Source organism: Zootoca vivipara, chromosome 5 (genome assembly GCF_963506605.1).
Source record: "Zootoca vivipara chromosome 5, rZooViv1.1, whole genome shotgun sequence".
NCBI classification, from domain to species: Eukaryota; Metazoa; Chordata; class Lepidosauria; order Squamata; family Lacertidae; genus Zootoca; species Zootoca vivipara.
Genome location: NC_083280.1, coordinates 90,727,866 through 90,740,445, shown reverse-complemented (window position 1 = coordinate 90,740,445; position 12,580 = coordinate 90,727,866). Strand labels below are relative to the sequence as shown.

Here is a 12,580-nt window from a genome sequence, read left to right as displayed (position 1 = left end):
TAGCTCATAAATGGTTCAAATGACTGTTTGCTGAAAGTGCCTTGGGCCATGGCGGGGAGTCAAAAAGGGTCTAACAAGGTATTCAGATTTTGTGTCTGACACCACATATTTACAGAATCAGCTGCACGGAAAGGTGGGGGAGAAATGAAAATATCCTTCCATTAGGAAGGAACGGGTTGATCCCATCAGTGGGAAGCATTGTGATGTCAGAGGCTTTTTTCAGATTACATTTGAACATGTCATTAGTGCCCAAAAAGCTTACTTTGGAAGCGGCATAACCTCCCCTAAGAAACCTACATGCATTCCTTTTTCTGGATTTGTTGAGGTCTCAGGACACTCCCAAAATATTGCTATTACAAAACAAAAGGGATCCCGTGTCACTCAGCTGCCCTTTATAAAGCTGCTGCAGAAATTGTAGGGAGCCTATCTGAGGATTCACTCCAAAAGGAGAGGGAGGAACAGATTAAAGGATCAAGTTTCAGGTCCTGCTGCAGCCACTAAGAAAGAATAGCCATGTGCCAGGTCACTCGCTGCAGCTTCCTGAGGTTCATCCTGCTGGCCGCGTGTGGCTGGAAGGCAGCTACTGCTTTCCCCAATGCCTCGCCACTACTCAACCAGAACTGGGGGAACACAGACCGACTCCTGCACCTGTACACGTCCACAGCAAGACATAGCTTCCACCTGCAAATCAACTCCAATGGCCATGTGGATGGAAGCCCTCACCAAACCATTTACAGTAAGTACCACTGAAAGGTTGAGGGGAGGGGGGGAGCTGTTTCTCTCTGTTTCTCATTTTTCCAATAATAAATTCAGTTCACCGCATTACTACATTTTTGGCATTTTTTTTTTTTATAAAAAAGTCCCCGTGAAAATTTGTCAGCATTTCAATCCACATTTCTCCCCATCCACACATTTCCCCAAGCAATTATGCCTAATACAATTCATTTTTTGTATGTTATTCCCATTAATCTACGCATTCTTGCGGAAACTAACCCCTAATGTTTTGTGAACTGCTTTGAGGTTTTGTTCTTTGTTTCGTTTACAATCGAAAGGTGTATAAACTTTACGAAATAAATCAATGACCAACATAAGCATATCCATGCACTTTACTTGCTTGGAGAACTGTGTTGCAAAGTTTGGAGAAGTGCGTACTGTATTGTGAAGGGCAGATTTCTTTGAGTTTGCATATACCAGGGGTCCCCAAACTAAGGTCCGGGGGCTGGATGCGGCCCAATCGCCTTCTAAATCCGGCCCAAGGATGGTCCAGGAATCAGCATGTTTTTACATGAGTAGAATGTGTCCTTTTATTTAAAATGCATCTCTGGATTATTTGTGGGGCATAGTTCTAGTTACAGGTAGGTAGCCGTGTTGGTCTGAGTCGAAACAAAATAAAAAAATTCCTTCAGTAGCACCTTAAAGACCAACTAAGTTTTTATTTTGGTATGAGCTTTCGTGTGCATGCACACTTCTTCAGATACACGGTTACTTCTGTTTCAGTGTATCTGAAGAAGTGTGCATGCACACGAAAGCTCATACCAAAATAAAAACTTAGTTGGTCTTTAAGGTGCTACTGAAGGAATTTTTTTATTTTGTGGGGCACAGGAATTTGTTCATTCCCCCCCCCAAAAAAATAGTCCGGCCCCCCACAAGGTCTGAGGGACAGTGGACCGGCCCCCTGCTGAAAAAGTTTGCTGACCCCTGGCATATACTGTATTTTGGTAAGGTGCAAATCACAGAGGTTTGCAATACAAATGTGACCTAAAACAACATTCCCCTTCATCCTGCCCCTCCAGAGGAAGAATGCTGGGAATAAGCCTTCATTTGCTGCTAGCGGCTTCCTAGAAGTATTGTTGTAATAGCTGCATTATCCAGTCCACTATTAATGGAGAAACATGAATGAAGCTCAGTCACTGTCCTAAAGGGCTGCTCTCTAGTCCTAATGTTTAATATGGAGGTTTAATATTTCAAAAGGCCAGTCTCTCTATAAAAGTGGCAAACTTATTAGAAAGAGAACGTGCCCATGGTTTGCTTCTATTAAGAAAAACCAGAAACTGAGCTCTAATTAAAAGCACGATTCAGTCAAAAAATAAACATCAATTGCATTGTGCCTTAAATTTCAAATACATACAGAATCGGGTTTATTCATTGCTTTCACAGCAGAGAAATTGAAGCATAGCTTTGCATAGAGGACATGTCTACATTTTTCAAATTTTAAATTAGAACCTATATTTTGTAAGCGGAAATATTCATTCCACAAGCGGGGACCCACTACAGAAAAGAGCAGTTCTCGTGTTGTCTCCACACCAGGTGCCTTGGAGGAAATTGGTTTTCTATATCCATTTCAATCGGGGTTTAGGCCTGGTTTTGGCAGGAGGAGGCACACCAAGAAAGGCCGCAAAGGATGAGTGCAGGGTCCGGGCCGGTTCATATCGCGAGAGGCTCGGGTATTGCGGTCCTCAGCTATTTATGGCTTTATAGCTCAAAACCAGCACTTTGAATTGTGCCCAGAAACCAATCGGCAGTCAGTGCAGTCGGACCAGGATTTGCGTAATAAGCTTAAACAATTGGTCCAGAAAGATACCATGGTCAATGGTATCAAAAGCTGCTGAGAGGTTGAGGAGCATTAACAAGGACACATTTCCTGTGTCTCTCCAGACAGATGTCCTCATACAAGGTGACCAAAGCAGTTTCTGTGCCAATAATAATAATAATAATAATAATAATAATAATAATATAATTTATTATTTATACCCCGCCCATCTGGCCGGGTTCCCCCAGCCACTCTAGGCTGCTTCCAACAAAACATTAAAATACAGAAATCAAACATTAAAAGCTTCCCTAAACGGGCTGCCTTGAGATGCCTTCTAAAGGTCTGGTAATTGTTGTTCTCTTTGACCTCTGGTGGGAGGGCGTTTCACAGGGTGGGTGCCACTACCGAGAAGGCCCTCTGCCTGGTTCCCTCTAACTTGGCTTCTCGTAGCGAGGGAACCGCCAGAAGACCCTCAGCGCTGGACCTCAGTGTCCGGCCAGAACAATGGGGGTGGAGACGCTCCTTCAGGTATACTAGACTAAGGCCATTTAGGGCTTTAAAGGTCAACACCAACACTTTGAATTGTGCTCGGAAACGTACTGGGAGCCAATGTAGGTCTTTCAGGACCGGTGTTATGTGGTCTCGGCGGCCGCTCCCAGTCACCAGTCTAGCTGCCGCATTCTGGGTTAGTTGTAGTTTCCGGGTCACCTTCAAAGGTAGCCCCACCTAGAGCGCATTGCAGTAGTCCAAGCGAGAGATAACTAGAGCATGCACCACTCTGGCGAGACAGTCCGTGGGCAGGTAGGGACTCAGCCTGCGTACCAGATGGAGCCGATAAACAGCTGCCCTGGATACAGAATTAACCTGTGCCTCCATGGACAGCTGTGAGTCCAAAATTACTCCCAGGCTGCGCACCTGGTCCTTCAGGGGCACAGTTACCCCATTCAGGACCAGGGAGTCCTCCACACCCGCCCGCCTCCTGTCCCCCACAAACAGTACCTCTGTCTTGTCAGGATTCAATCTCAATCTGCCAAAGCACAGACCTAAACCCCAATTGAAATGGATCTAGAAGACCAGTTCCTGCAAGACATCTGGATCGGGTCCACAACCACCCGCTCAGAAACCTTGCCCAAGAAGGGGATATTGGCAACTGGCCAGTAGTTACTTAGATTTTCCAAATCTAGGGAGGGCTTCTTGAAGAATGGTTTTACCACTTCAAGCAGGCAGGGGCCACCAAACCTTGCAAGGAAGCATGCATATGCACACACACAGATTGGGGCTGAGGTATTGTATAGGGTTTTTTGTTGGGGGTGGGAGCTAGCTGTTGATGTTAATTTTTTTATATCTTTATTTTGGATCTTACGATTTATGTGAAAAAAATTCAGTTCGGCTGTGTACTTGATGTTTTGTTCATGACTATTTCTGTTACATTTATAGTTACGTAATTTTGTGTGTGTTGTAAGCCGTCTTGAGCATGGTTTGAACTCCGGAAAGGCGGCATACAAAGAAATGGTTGATTCTTTGCTTTTCCACGGGATCTAGCAGAAAGGGAGATGTGGCGTGATGAGATCAATGAACTGCTTGCCGGAGCAGGTGAAAAGTTTTTAATCGGCCAAGTGTTTTTGCCTTAGTATTCCTTCGCTCGATATGTACGTTCATACTTATCTTTGGATAAGTGAATGCACTTGTATGCTATATGGGAGGCTTAAAATCATAGAATTGTAGAGTTGGGAGGGACCATGAGGGTCATCTAGTCCAACCCCCTGCAATGCAGGAATCTTCTTGCCCAACGTGGGGCTCATACCCACAACCCTGAGATTAAGAGTCTACTGGTCTACCAAACAGCTTCCCAGTCATCCAAATACAATACAGTGGTACCTCTGGTTAAGAACGTAATTTGTTCCAGAGGTCCGTTCTTAACCTGAAACTGTTCTTAACCTGAAGCACCACTTTAGCTAATGGGGCCTCCTGCTGCCGCCACGCCGCCGGAGCACAATTTCTGTTCTCATCCTGACGCAAAGTTCTTAACCTGAGGTACTATTTCTGGGTTAGCGGAGTCTGTAACCTGAAGCGTCTGTAACCTGAAGTGTTTGTAACCCGAGGTACCACTGTAGTTACAACCAAGCTGGCACACCAGTGGCAACATGAATCTACCCATCCAATTTATTCAAGCTATCCAAGTGTGTAACCAGGAACAGCTCATCCAGGGGCATCTTACCCCATAGAGGCTAGTTATGCGGGGCACCAGGGTGCCAAGTTCTGGAGGGCGCCAGGGAAGAGGTGGAGGCTGGACGCGGCGCCTCTTGGCATCAGCTCGCTGCCCGCGCCATACCGCCCGCACCAAAGCAGTGCCATGCCCGGAGCCTCCATCTGCCGTCCATCTGCCGTGGCCACTGCGGCACAAAGCGGCCAGCTGAGCCAGGAGGTGCTGTGTCCAGCCTCCATCTCTTCCCCGCCGGAGGAGCCGCCCTCCAGCCCTGCTGGCAGCGATGTCCTCCCTAAAAAAAGGCCGACAACGCTGGGAAACCGGGGGGGGGGGGCGGAAGGAGCTTTGCACCACGGTGCTGGATACACTTGAGACGGCCCTGGCTCATCTAAGCTCCCACAAAAGTGGCTGCTCTCCTCAGCACTCCCCTCTCACCAGGCAGCTAACACACTTCCTTAGACTTTGTCGTCAGCGGAGACCCATCGTCTCCAGAAGAGCAAGAGGTGGCCGCCGGAGCCCTCATTGCTCCCTGAAGCGAATGACACCAAAGGAGGTTGGCTGAATCATGCCCATTTCTAAAAAATTTACAGTGGTACCTCTGCTTACGAATAACTCTACTTACGAATGTTTCTACTTACGAATGGAGCTCCGTCCGCCATCTTGGATGCGGTCTAGATAGGATTTTTTTCGGAACGCATTAAATTCGTAAGTAGAGGTACCACTGTATATGGGAGGCTTATAAAAGAAAAAAAACTTGCCAAACACGTAGCTTTGAGTTAATGCAGACAACACTGCCTGTTTATTCCAATAGAAGAACATTTAAGGGCATAACAAGACAAGGCAACAGAGATCTGTGACTGGAGGGGGGGGGCTGTTGGGGCATTTCTCATACTGCAGGGGACCTGAGTATGTTCAACCTGAGTATGGCTATCAGCTATCTGATCTGAACCTTCCATGTTCTTCCTTATTTATTTACTTTGTCAAAGTATATCTAGAACACACTTTCTTATAAATATTGCAAGATACACAACCCAAGAATGCAATACAATGGTACTTTGCGTGTTGAACAGCTTGGCTCCCAAACAAATCGGCTCCCGAACGTCGCAAACTCGGAAGTGTTCCGGTTTTCAAACGTTTTTTGGAAGCCGAACGTCGAACGCACCTTCTGCTTGAGTGCAGGAAGCTCCTGCAGTCAATTGGAAGCCGTTTTCTAACAGTTCTGGGAGTCAGACTGACTCCCAGAACAGATTAAGTTCGACAACCAAGGTACCACTGTACTAAAAGCAACATAAATGCCAAACAGACCCTTAAAAGCAGGCTGAGTGCTTTATTTCTTCTCAGGTGGGAAAGGCTGCCCTTTGTGGGCCCTTTTTTCATTCATTCATTCATTCATTCATTCAATTTGTGTACCGCCTTTCATCTGAAGATCACAGGGCAGTTCACAACATATATCATCGACCCTATTATGGGGAATGTTTTGTTGAGATGCCATTGGTGTGAATTGCTTAGCACTTAAGAGATCTAGACTGGCAATAGGTTTGGTTGGCTCAAAATGTCCTTATGGGCCAAATTTAGGGTGGAGGTGCAGAAGGTCCCCACTGCTGTCCTATAGCGTTGGGGGCTGTTCTGTTCTTCAGATGGTCTAGAGCTGGATGCTGATTTGGGAGTACATACTGAGTGCTCTGACTCCATAACCAAGTTGACAGGTTGGCACCCGCCTGTCTCAGGAAACAATGGAGGAGTGTGCCTCCGGAAGCGAGGTCAAACTCTTGGCGGGTTACAGTGCCTGCTGTGGCTGTAGAGATGGGATGTAGGAGAGACATGTTTTGTTGCAGCCGGGGCAGAGGAAGGTGCCTGGCTGTGCTGCTGCAGATGCACCATGGCTCTTATTCTCTCTGAGCTCTTCCCAGTGGTCATTTCTCCTCTGGTCACTGCTGTGGATGAATGACCTGAATGCATGTCTCCAAGCACTGCGGTCATCTGCAAGCAATTCCCACATGGCACGGTTGATGTTGCCAGCCTTCATATCACATACATATTGTAAACAAAATTCGAAATGAAGTGATAGCATAACAAAATACACTATCTTTTCTTAGAACTTTCCTGTTCCAATTAAAATTGTGGGCAAACTCCCCCCCCCATGCTTCAACTAAAAATAGTAGGGTTAGCCAGATAACTCTAATACTTTGAGACTGGATCTTGCCTTTGGCCACCAGATGGTCATTCTGGTTTACAGCATTCAATTATCCTCTAATGTTTAACCATTTAAATTTCAGGTGCCCTGATGATCAAATCTGAAGGTGCAGGCTATGTGGTGATAAATGGTGTGAAAACTGGGCGCTTCCTCTGTATGGATATTAATGGCAATATCTTTGGATCGGTGAGTTCTCATATGAATTTTTCTGGCATCGTTCAAGTGGTGACATGTGCCACAACAGCCAAAGTGTGATTCTATAACTTGGAGATGCAATAAGCCAGGCATCCCCAAACTTCGGCCCTCCAGATGTTTGGGACTACAATTCCCACCATCCCTGACCACTGGTCCTGTTAGCTAGGAATCATGGGAGTTGTAGGCCAAAACATCTGAAGGGCCGCAGTTTGGGGATGCCTGCAATAAGCCATTCTCCTTCACCCTTTTGCTTATGCCTGAGATATCGTTTTCCTTCAGGCCCCTGCACAATGACTTATGAAGGATGTCCCACATTTCTTTCTGCCTGCACGACACCACCAGCAGGCCACACCTGTATTGTGAAACCCTGGGCTTTACATAACTGTGAGGCTGTTAACCTAAGAATACAGGTGGCCAAACCTGGAAGATGTGAACTCTCCCTTCCACCCACAAATACGCACAGATCTTGGCAGTCACTCAAACAACTGCCAATCTGCATGTTCCTCAACAAGTATTTCAGGTCAAAGTATGCTGCTTCATATCAGGGATGGAGAAGCTTTGGGGAAGGCAAGAGGGGCAGGCAATCTTTATCTGTCTCCTCCCCTGCATGCCAACTTTAAGAACTGGGTAAGACAACCCATCTGTCCATCACCTTATGACATAATGACATTGGATAATTAGCAAGTGGGTGGCCCAGTCCGCCGGTCAATGTTTTATTGAAACTGCTGCTAAAAAGGAGCTTTTCCTTTCCATTTTAGCAGTGGTTTAAATGCAAACCACTCTGTGCTCCTGGAACAAGGCCCACTCCCACTGGACCAGCAAGAAGATGCCAGGGCAGCTGGGCACTGTTTGCAAGGAATAGTTCTATGGGCCAAACTTGTACCCTTTGCCAAGCCACATTTGGCTCATGAGATGGAGGTCCCCTACCTCTGCTTTATATCTTTATTCACTGCAAATAAAACAACAACAACCCTGCAGGTGTCCATTTATTAAATGGGTGGCGCTGTGGGTTAAACCACTGAGCCTAGGGCTTGCTGGTCAAAAGGTCAGTGGTTCGAATCCCTGTGACGGGGTGAGCTCCTGTTGCTTGGTCCCAGCTCCTGCCAACCTAGCAGTTTGAAAGCACGTCAAAGTGCAAGTAGATAAATAGGAACCGCTACAGCGGGAAGGTAAACGGCGTTTCCATGTGCTGCTCTGGTTGGCCAGAAGCAGCTTTGTCATGCTGGCCACATGACCTGGAAGCTGTACGCCGGCTCCCTTGGTCAATAATGCAAGATGAGCGCGCAACCCCAGAGTCGGTCACGACTGGACCTAATGGTCAGGGGTCCCTTTACCTTTACCTAGCTTATCACAGGGCATGTAACCATTTGATAAAGCTTAGTTATCACACTTTTAAAAAAAGATTTCATCCCTTTCCTGCTTCCTTGGATTTCCGATTCCTGCCCCCACCCCCGACATTATTTGTTTTGAATGTGGTATTTTTCGGTGCAGAATCTGGATTTTTTAAATTTTGTGTTATTTTTGGTAAAAGGTTGAGGTAGAAGGGTTATCACTTCGAAAGAAAAAAATCAGTAAAAACAAAAAAACCCCACTGACTATGCAATGGGAAAGACTAATAACTCGGAGTTCAAATGTTTTAGACGCGAATGTTTTGGAAGATATCAAACACCTCACAAGCTGTTATCTATCAAATAGTAACACCGTTATCTATAAAATAGTACCAATGCTAATTCCATTGCACAGGCATTAAAATACTAAAAGATATAATGTTGAAATCAAATATCATAAAGACAATTAGACATACTAAATATGTGGCAAAAACCCGGGCAATATTCAACATCTGTAGCATTTTCAACTCAAATTTTAATACTGTTCTGATTGCGGTTCTTGTTCCTTCCTTCAGCACTTCTTCAATTATGAGGACTGCACTTTCAGACATTGGACCCTGGAAAATGGCTACGATGTCTACCAGTCTCCCAAGTACAATTATCTCGTCAGCCTAGGGAAAGCTAAGCAACCTCTATTCCCCGGTATGAATCCACCACCGTACTCCCAATTCTTGGCCAGAAGGAACGAAATTCCTTTGGTCCAATTCAACACGCCAAAACCTAGCAGACATACGAGAAATGCGAGTGTCGATCCCTGTGGCAGCATCATCTCAGCTGGAAACGTCTCTGACGACCCAAAGGGACAATCATCCACGTATCATGGTGCAGTTGATTCAAATGCCGAAAATGGAGACCCCAACGGCGCAACATTCAGCAGGTGGTTTTCAAGCCCTAGGACCGATATCAAAACCTGAACCAATTTGTAACAGTAACCTGCTTTCTGTCCTGACAAGGAAATAATCTGAACAATTATTTTAAAGTATTTGAAAAAATGCTTTAGGACTCTGATACAGTTCACAGTATCAGTTTAGAATAAGGTTTTAAGAAATAATTTATACATATTTTTAAAATTCTGGAATGTTTAGGTGTTTTTGTCTAAAAAAAAAGTTCAGCAACTTTTGGGGTGCCCTGGTTTTAACTTTTTGAAATATGGAAACCCTAGGCCAGGGGTCCCCCAAACTAAGGCCCCGGGGCCGGATGTGGCCCAATCGCCTTCTAAATCCGGCCTGCGGACGGTCCAGGAATCAGCATGTTTTTACATGAATAGAGTGTGTCCTTGTATTTAAAATGCATCTCTGGGTTATTCGTGGGGCCTGCCTGGTGTTTTTACATGGTTAGAATGTGTGCTTTTATTTAAAATGCATCTCTGGGTTATTTGTGGGGCATAGGAATTTGTTCATATTTTTTTCCAAAATATAGTCCGGCCCCCCACAAGGTCTGAGGGACAGTGGACTGGCCCCCTGCTGAAAAAGTTTGCTGACCCCTGGCCTAGGCTAAACAGTACTGAATCAGAATAACCCATAGTCTGACAATATAAGGCAGCTTCATATGTCAAGAACTTGTATTGGAAGGAGCCATAACTCAAACACATGCCTAGCATTTAGAAGGGACAATTTTGTAATGTCCAGTATCCCCAAGAGTTGTTGCCTGACAGGTAGATATAGCATGGGGTGAGATGGACCAATGGTCTGATCTTGTATAAAATACATCACTTTTCCTCCCTTACTTCTCTCCTTCTCTACTATGCTGCAACGTTTACAATCATTTGTCCACTATGTTTAACCATCTCATATTAAGAGCAGAATACGGTATAACAAATATGAATATACTTCTCTCCTGTGCAAACCATTGCCATAATGTAAGGGATTATTTGAATATCCCCACATGAAATGAAGCAGTGTAAGCGTGCCAGATTGGCTACTAAACCATTATAATCTGAAACAGAGCAAAACTTGGAACAACTTCAGCTACAGCTGAATCGGAACCAGGAAACGTAGCAAATTAAGTGCCTGGTTCTGTTTGCAAGGACCAAATTTTTCTTGACTGAAGCTGTGGGCGAATATATAAGCCATATAAATCATGGATGCCACGACGAGGAAGAGAGAAACAAACGTCTGCCTGGGGTTTTAATAACACTTAGTGTATGTATTGTTGTCTTTGTCCATGGAGTTTTCTTGGCAGGGATACTGGAGTGGCTTGCCAGTTCCTTCTCCAGGTGGATCACGTTTAGTCAAAACTCTCCACTATGACCTGTCCATCTTGGGTGGCCCTGCACGGCATAGCTCATAGCTTCTCTGAGTTATTCAAGCCCCTTCGCCATGACAAGGCATTGATCCATGAAGGGGGATCTTTGAGGGCACTAGGAGAAGGGGACAACAGAGGACGAGATGGTTGGACAGTGTTCTCGAAGCTACGAACATGCGTTTGACCAAACTGCGGGAGGCAGTGCAAGACAGGAGTGCCTGGCGTGCTCTGGTCCATGGGGTCACGAAGAGTCGGACACGACTAAACGACTAAACAACAACAACAGTGTATGTATTGGGGGAGGGATACAAAGCAAATACATTTGTTCCAGCCCTAATGTTTTTGTAGTCTTTCAAGCTCTGAATCTTTGGCGTAGGGTAAAGAGATAGCAAGTTAATACTACCACAATGGAACATCTTTCCTTCAACTTACATAATCCTGCTGAGTTCTAAGAAACAAGCCAAGCTACATGATCAGCAGAATTATATGACGGAGCTCTTAGTGGAGACAGTATCACTTCAGACTGCAAGTTAAAAATTACATGTTTGAATGCTCATCCGCCTTTTAAAATCTGTTGACATATCCCTTGCTCTTTGAATTATAGCCAACTGTCATGCTCAAAGTAGAAACACTGAAATCTGTAGTCTTTAGTTAAGTCCACAGATTTCTGCGTGCAGACTCCTGAGTATGACTTAATTGGATGCCACCCATTATATAAGTGAAATAAACCCAGATTCTCCACATCTGATGTACACATTTTGTTCACCTCTGCAAAAGCTATCCCAGGGGCTCCCATGGGGTGCTTCAACACTTCAAGCTGATTCTCTTACTTTCTTCAAATCTCTTGAAAGTGCAAGTAGGGAAAATAAGCCTACAAAGATGCTGGAGAGATTTCACACTTTTCCTTAGCGCACTGTAATAACCTAGAGGGCTTTTCAGAAGGGCTTTTTGTTTGCACTGAGCTGTGAACTCTTTAAGATACTAGACCTTATTAATAATGAGACAATTTTGCTGACCTGTTCTTAGGATAAGGGTGCCAGACAATCATGGTCATATTTACTCAGAAGTAGGTCCCACCGTAGTCATCGGAATTTACTCCCACAGAAGTATGCGTGATTGTGGCCCCGATGCTCAATTCTAAGGAAACATTGATATTATACTGCAGGACTGGCTCCCTGCCTAGCACTATTAGATTGTATAAAGAGGAGGTTTCAAGGTATGCTTTCCCTGTTATGAATGATTATTTCCCACACTATTAAAAACTACAGGACTCTTACATCACTGGAAAATGTAGAATGGCTTTCTCCATAGTTGGATATTCCCTTTCTCAAACAACAAGGGAATTGTTGAAGAAAAAAAAGAACCCCTGGTTGTTTCCCAGCTAATAGAGAAGATTTGGTTAATGCGTTTTATGTTGATCTATTTATTTATTTATTTATTTATTTGAATTCTTCGCCACCTTTTAAGAGTATTTATGAATATTTATAATGATTATGTATACCCACCATTTCCAATTTGTAATGAAAATACAAATAAACTTTCTCAGAAAGAAATAATGCCTTGCTTTTTCTCTCTCTCTCCTGTGGTTTAAAAACGCCCCTTTCCAAGCCTATCCAACATAATGATTCCCAAGCTGTGATACAGGGCATCCACCTGAACCACAGGAATTAAGTAACTGAAAGGTCCTGGGGTCACGGTCACACCATACTGTTTAGAGCATTGAAAGTACATCATGTAAAGTAGTATCTTAGTGGTGAAATATATACCGTAACTAGCTGACCCGGCCACGCGTTGCTGTGGTTCTTTCCTGTGATGCCCACCCC

General features: G+C 44.7%; 1 protein-coding gene across 1 annotated transcript; it reads left to right on the top strand.

The window, feature by feature from the left end:
- Positions 1–435: 435 nt before the first annotated feature.
- Positions 436–12,250, top strand: FGF23 (fibroblast growth factor 23). The gene is made up of 3 exons (XM_035138012.2): positions 436–736; positions 7,013–7,116; positions 9,029–12,250. The coding sequence occupies exons 1-3, from the start codon at positions 514–516 to the stop codon at positions 9,425–9,427; spliced, it is 726 nt and encodes a 241-aa protein (XP_034993903.2). The 5' UTR covers positions 436–513; the 3' UTR covers positions 9,428–12,250.
- Positions 12,251–12,580: the final 330 nt, after the last annotated feature.

Excerpts from the sequence above, each read along its gene's own strand:
- FGF23 (XM_035138012.2), top strand. The coding sequence starts at position 514 with ATGTGCCAGGTCACTCGCTGCAGCTTCCTGAGGTTCATCCTGCTGGCC. Across the intron at positions 737-7,012 it reads CCCTCACCAAACCATTTACA|GTGCCCTGATGATCAAATCT; the intron begins GTAAGTACCACT and ends TTTAAATTTCAG. Across the intron at positions 7,117-9,028 it reads ATGGCAATATCTTTGGATCG|CACTTCTTCAATTATGAGGA; the intron begins GTGAGTTCTCAT and ends TCCTTCCTTCAG.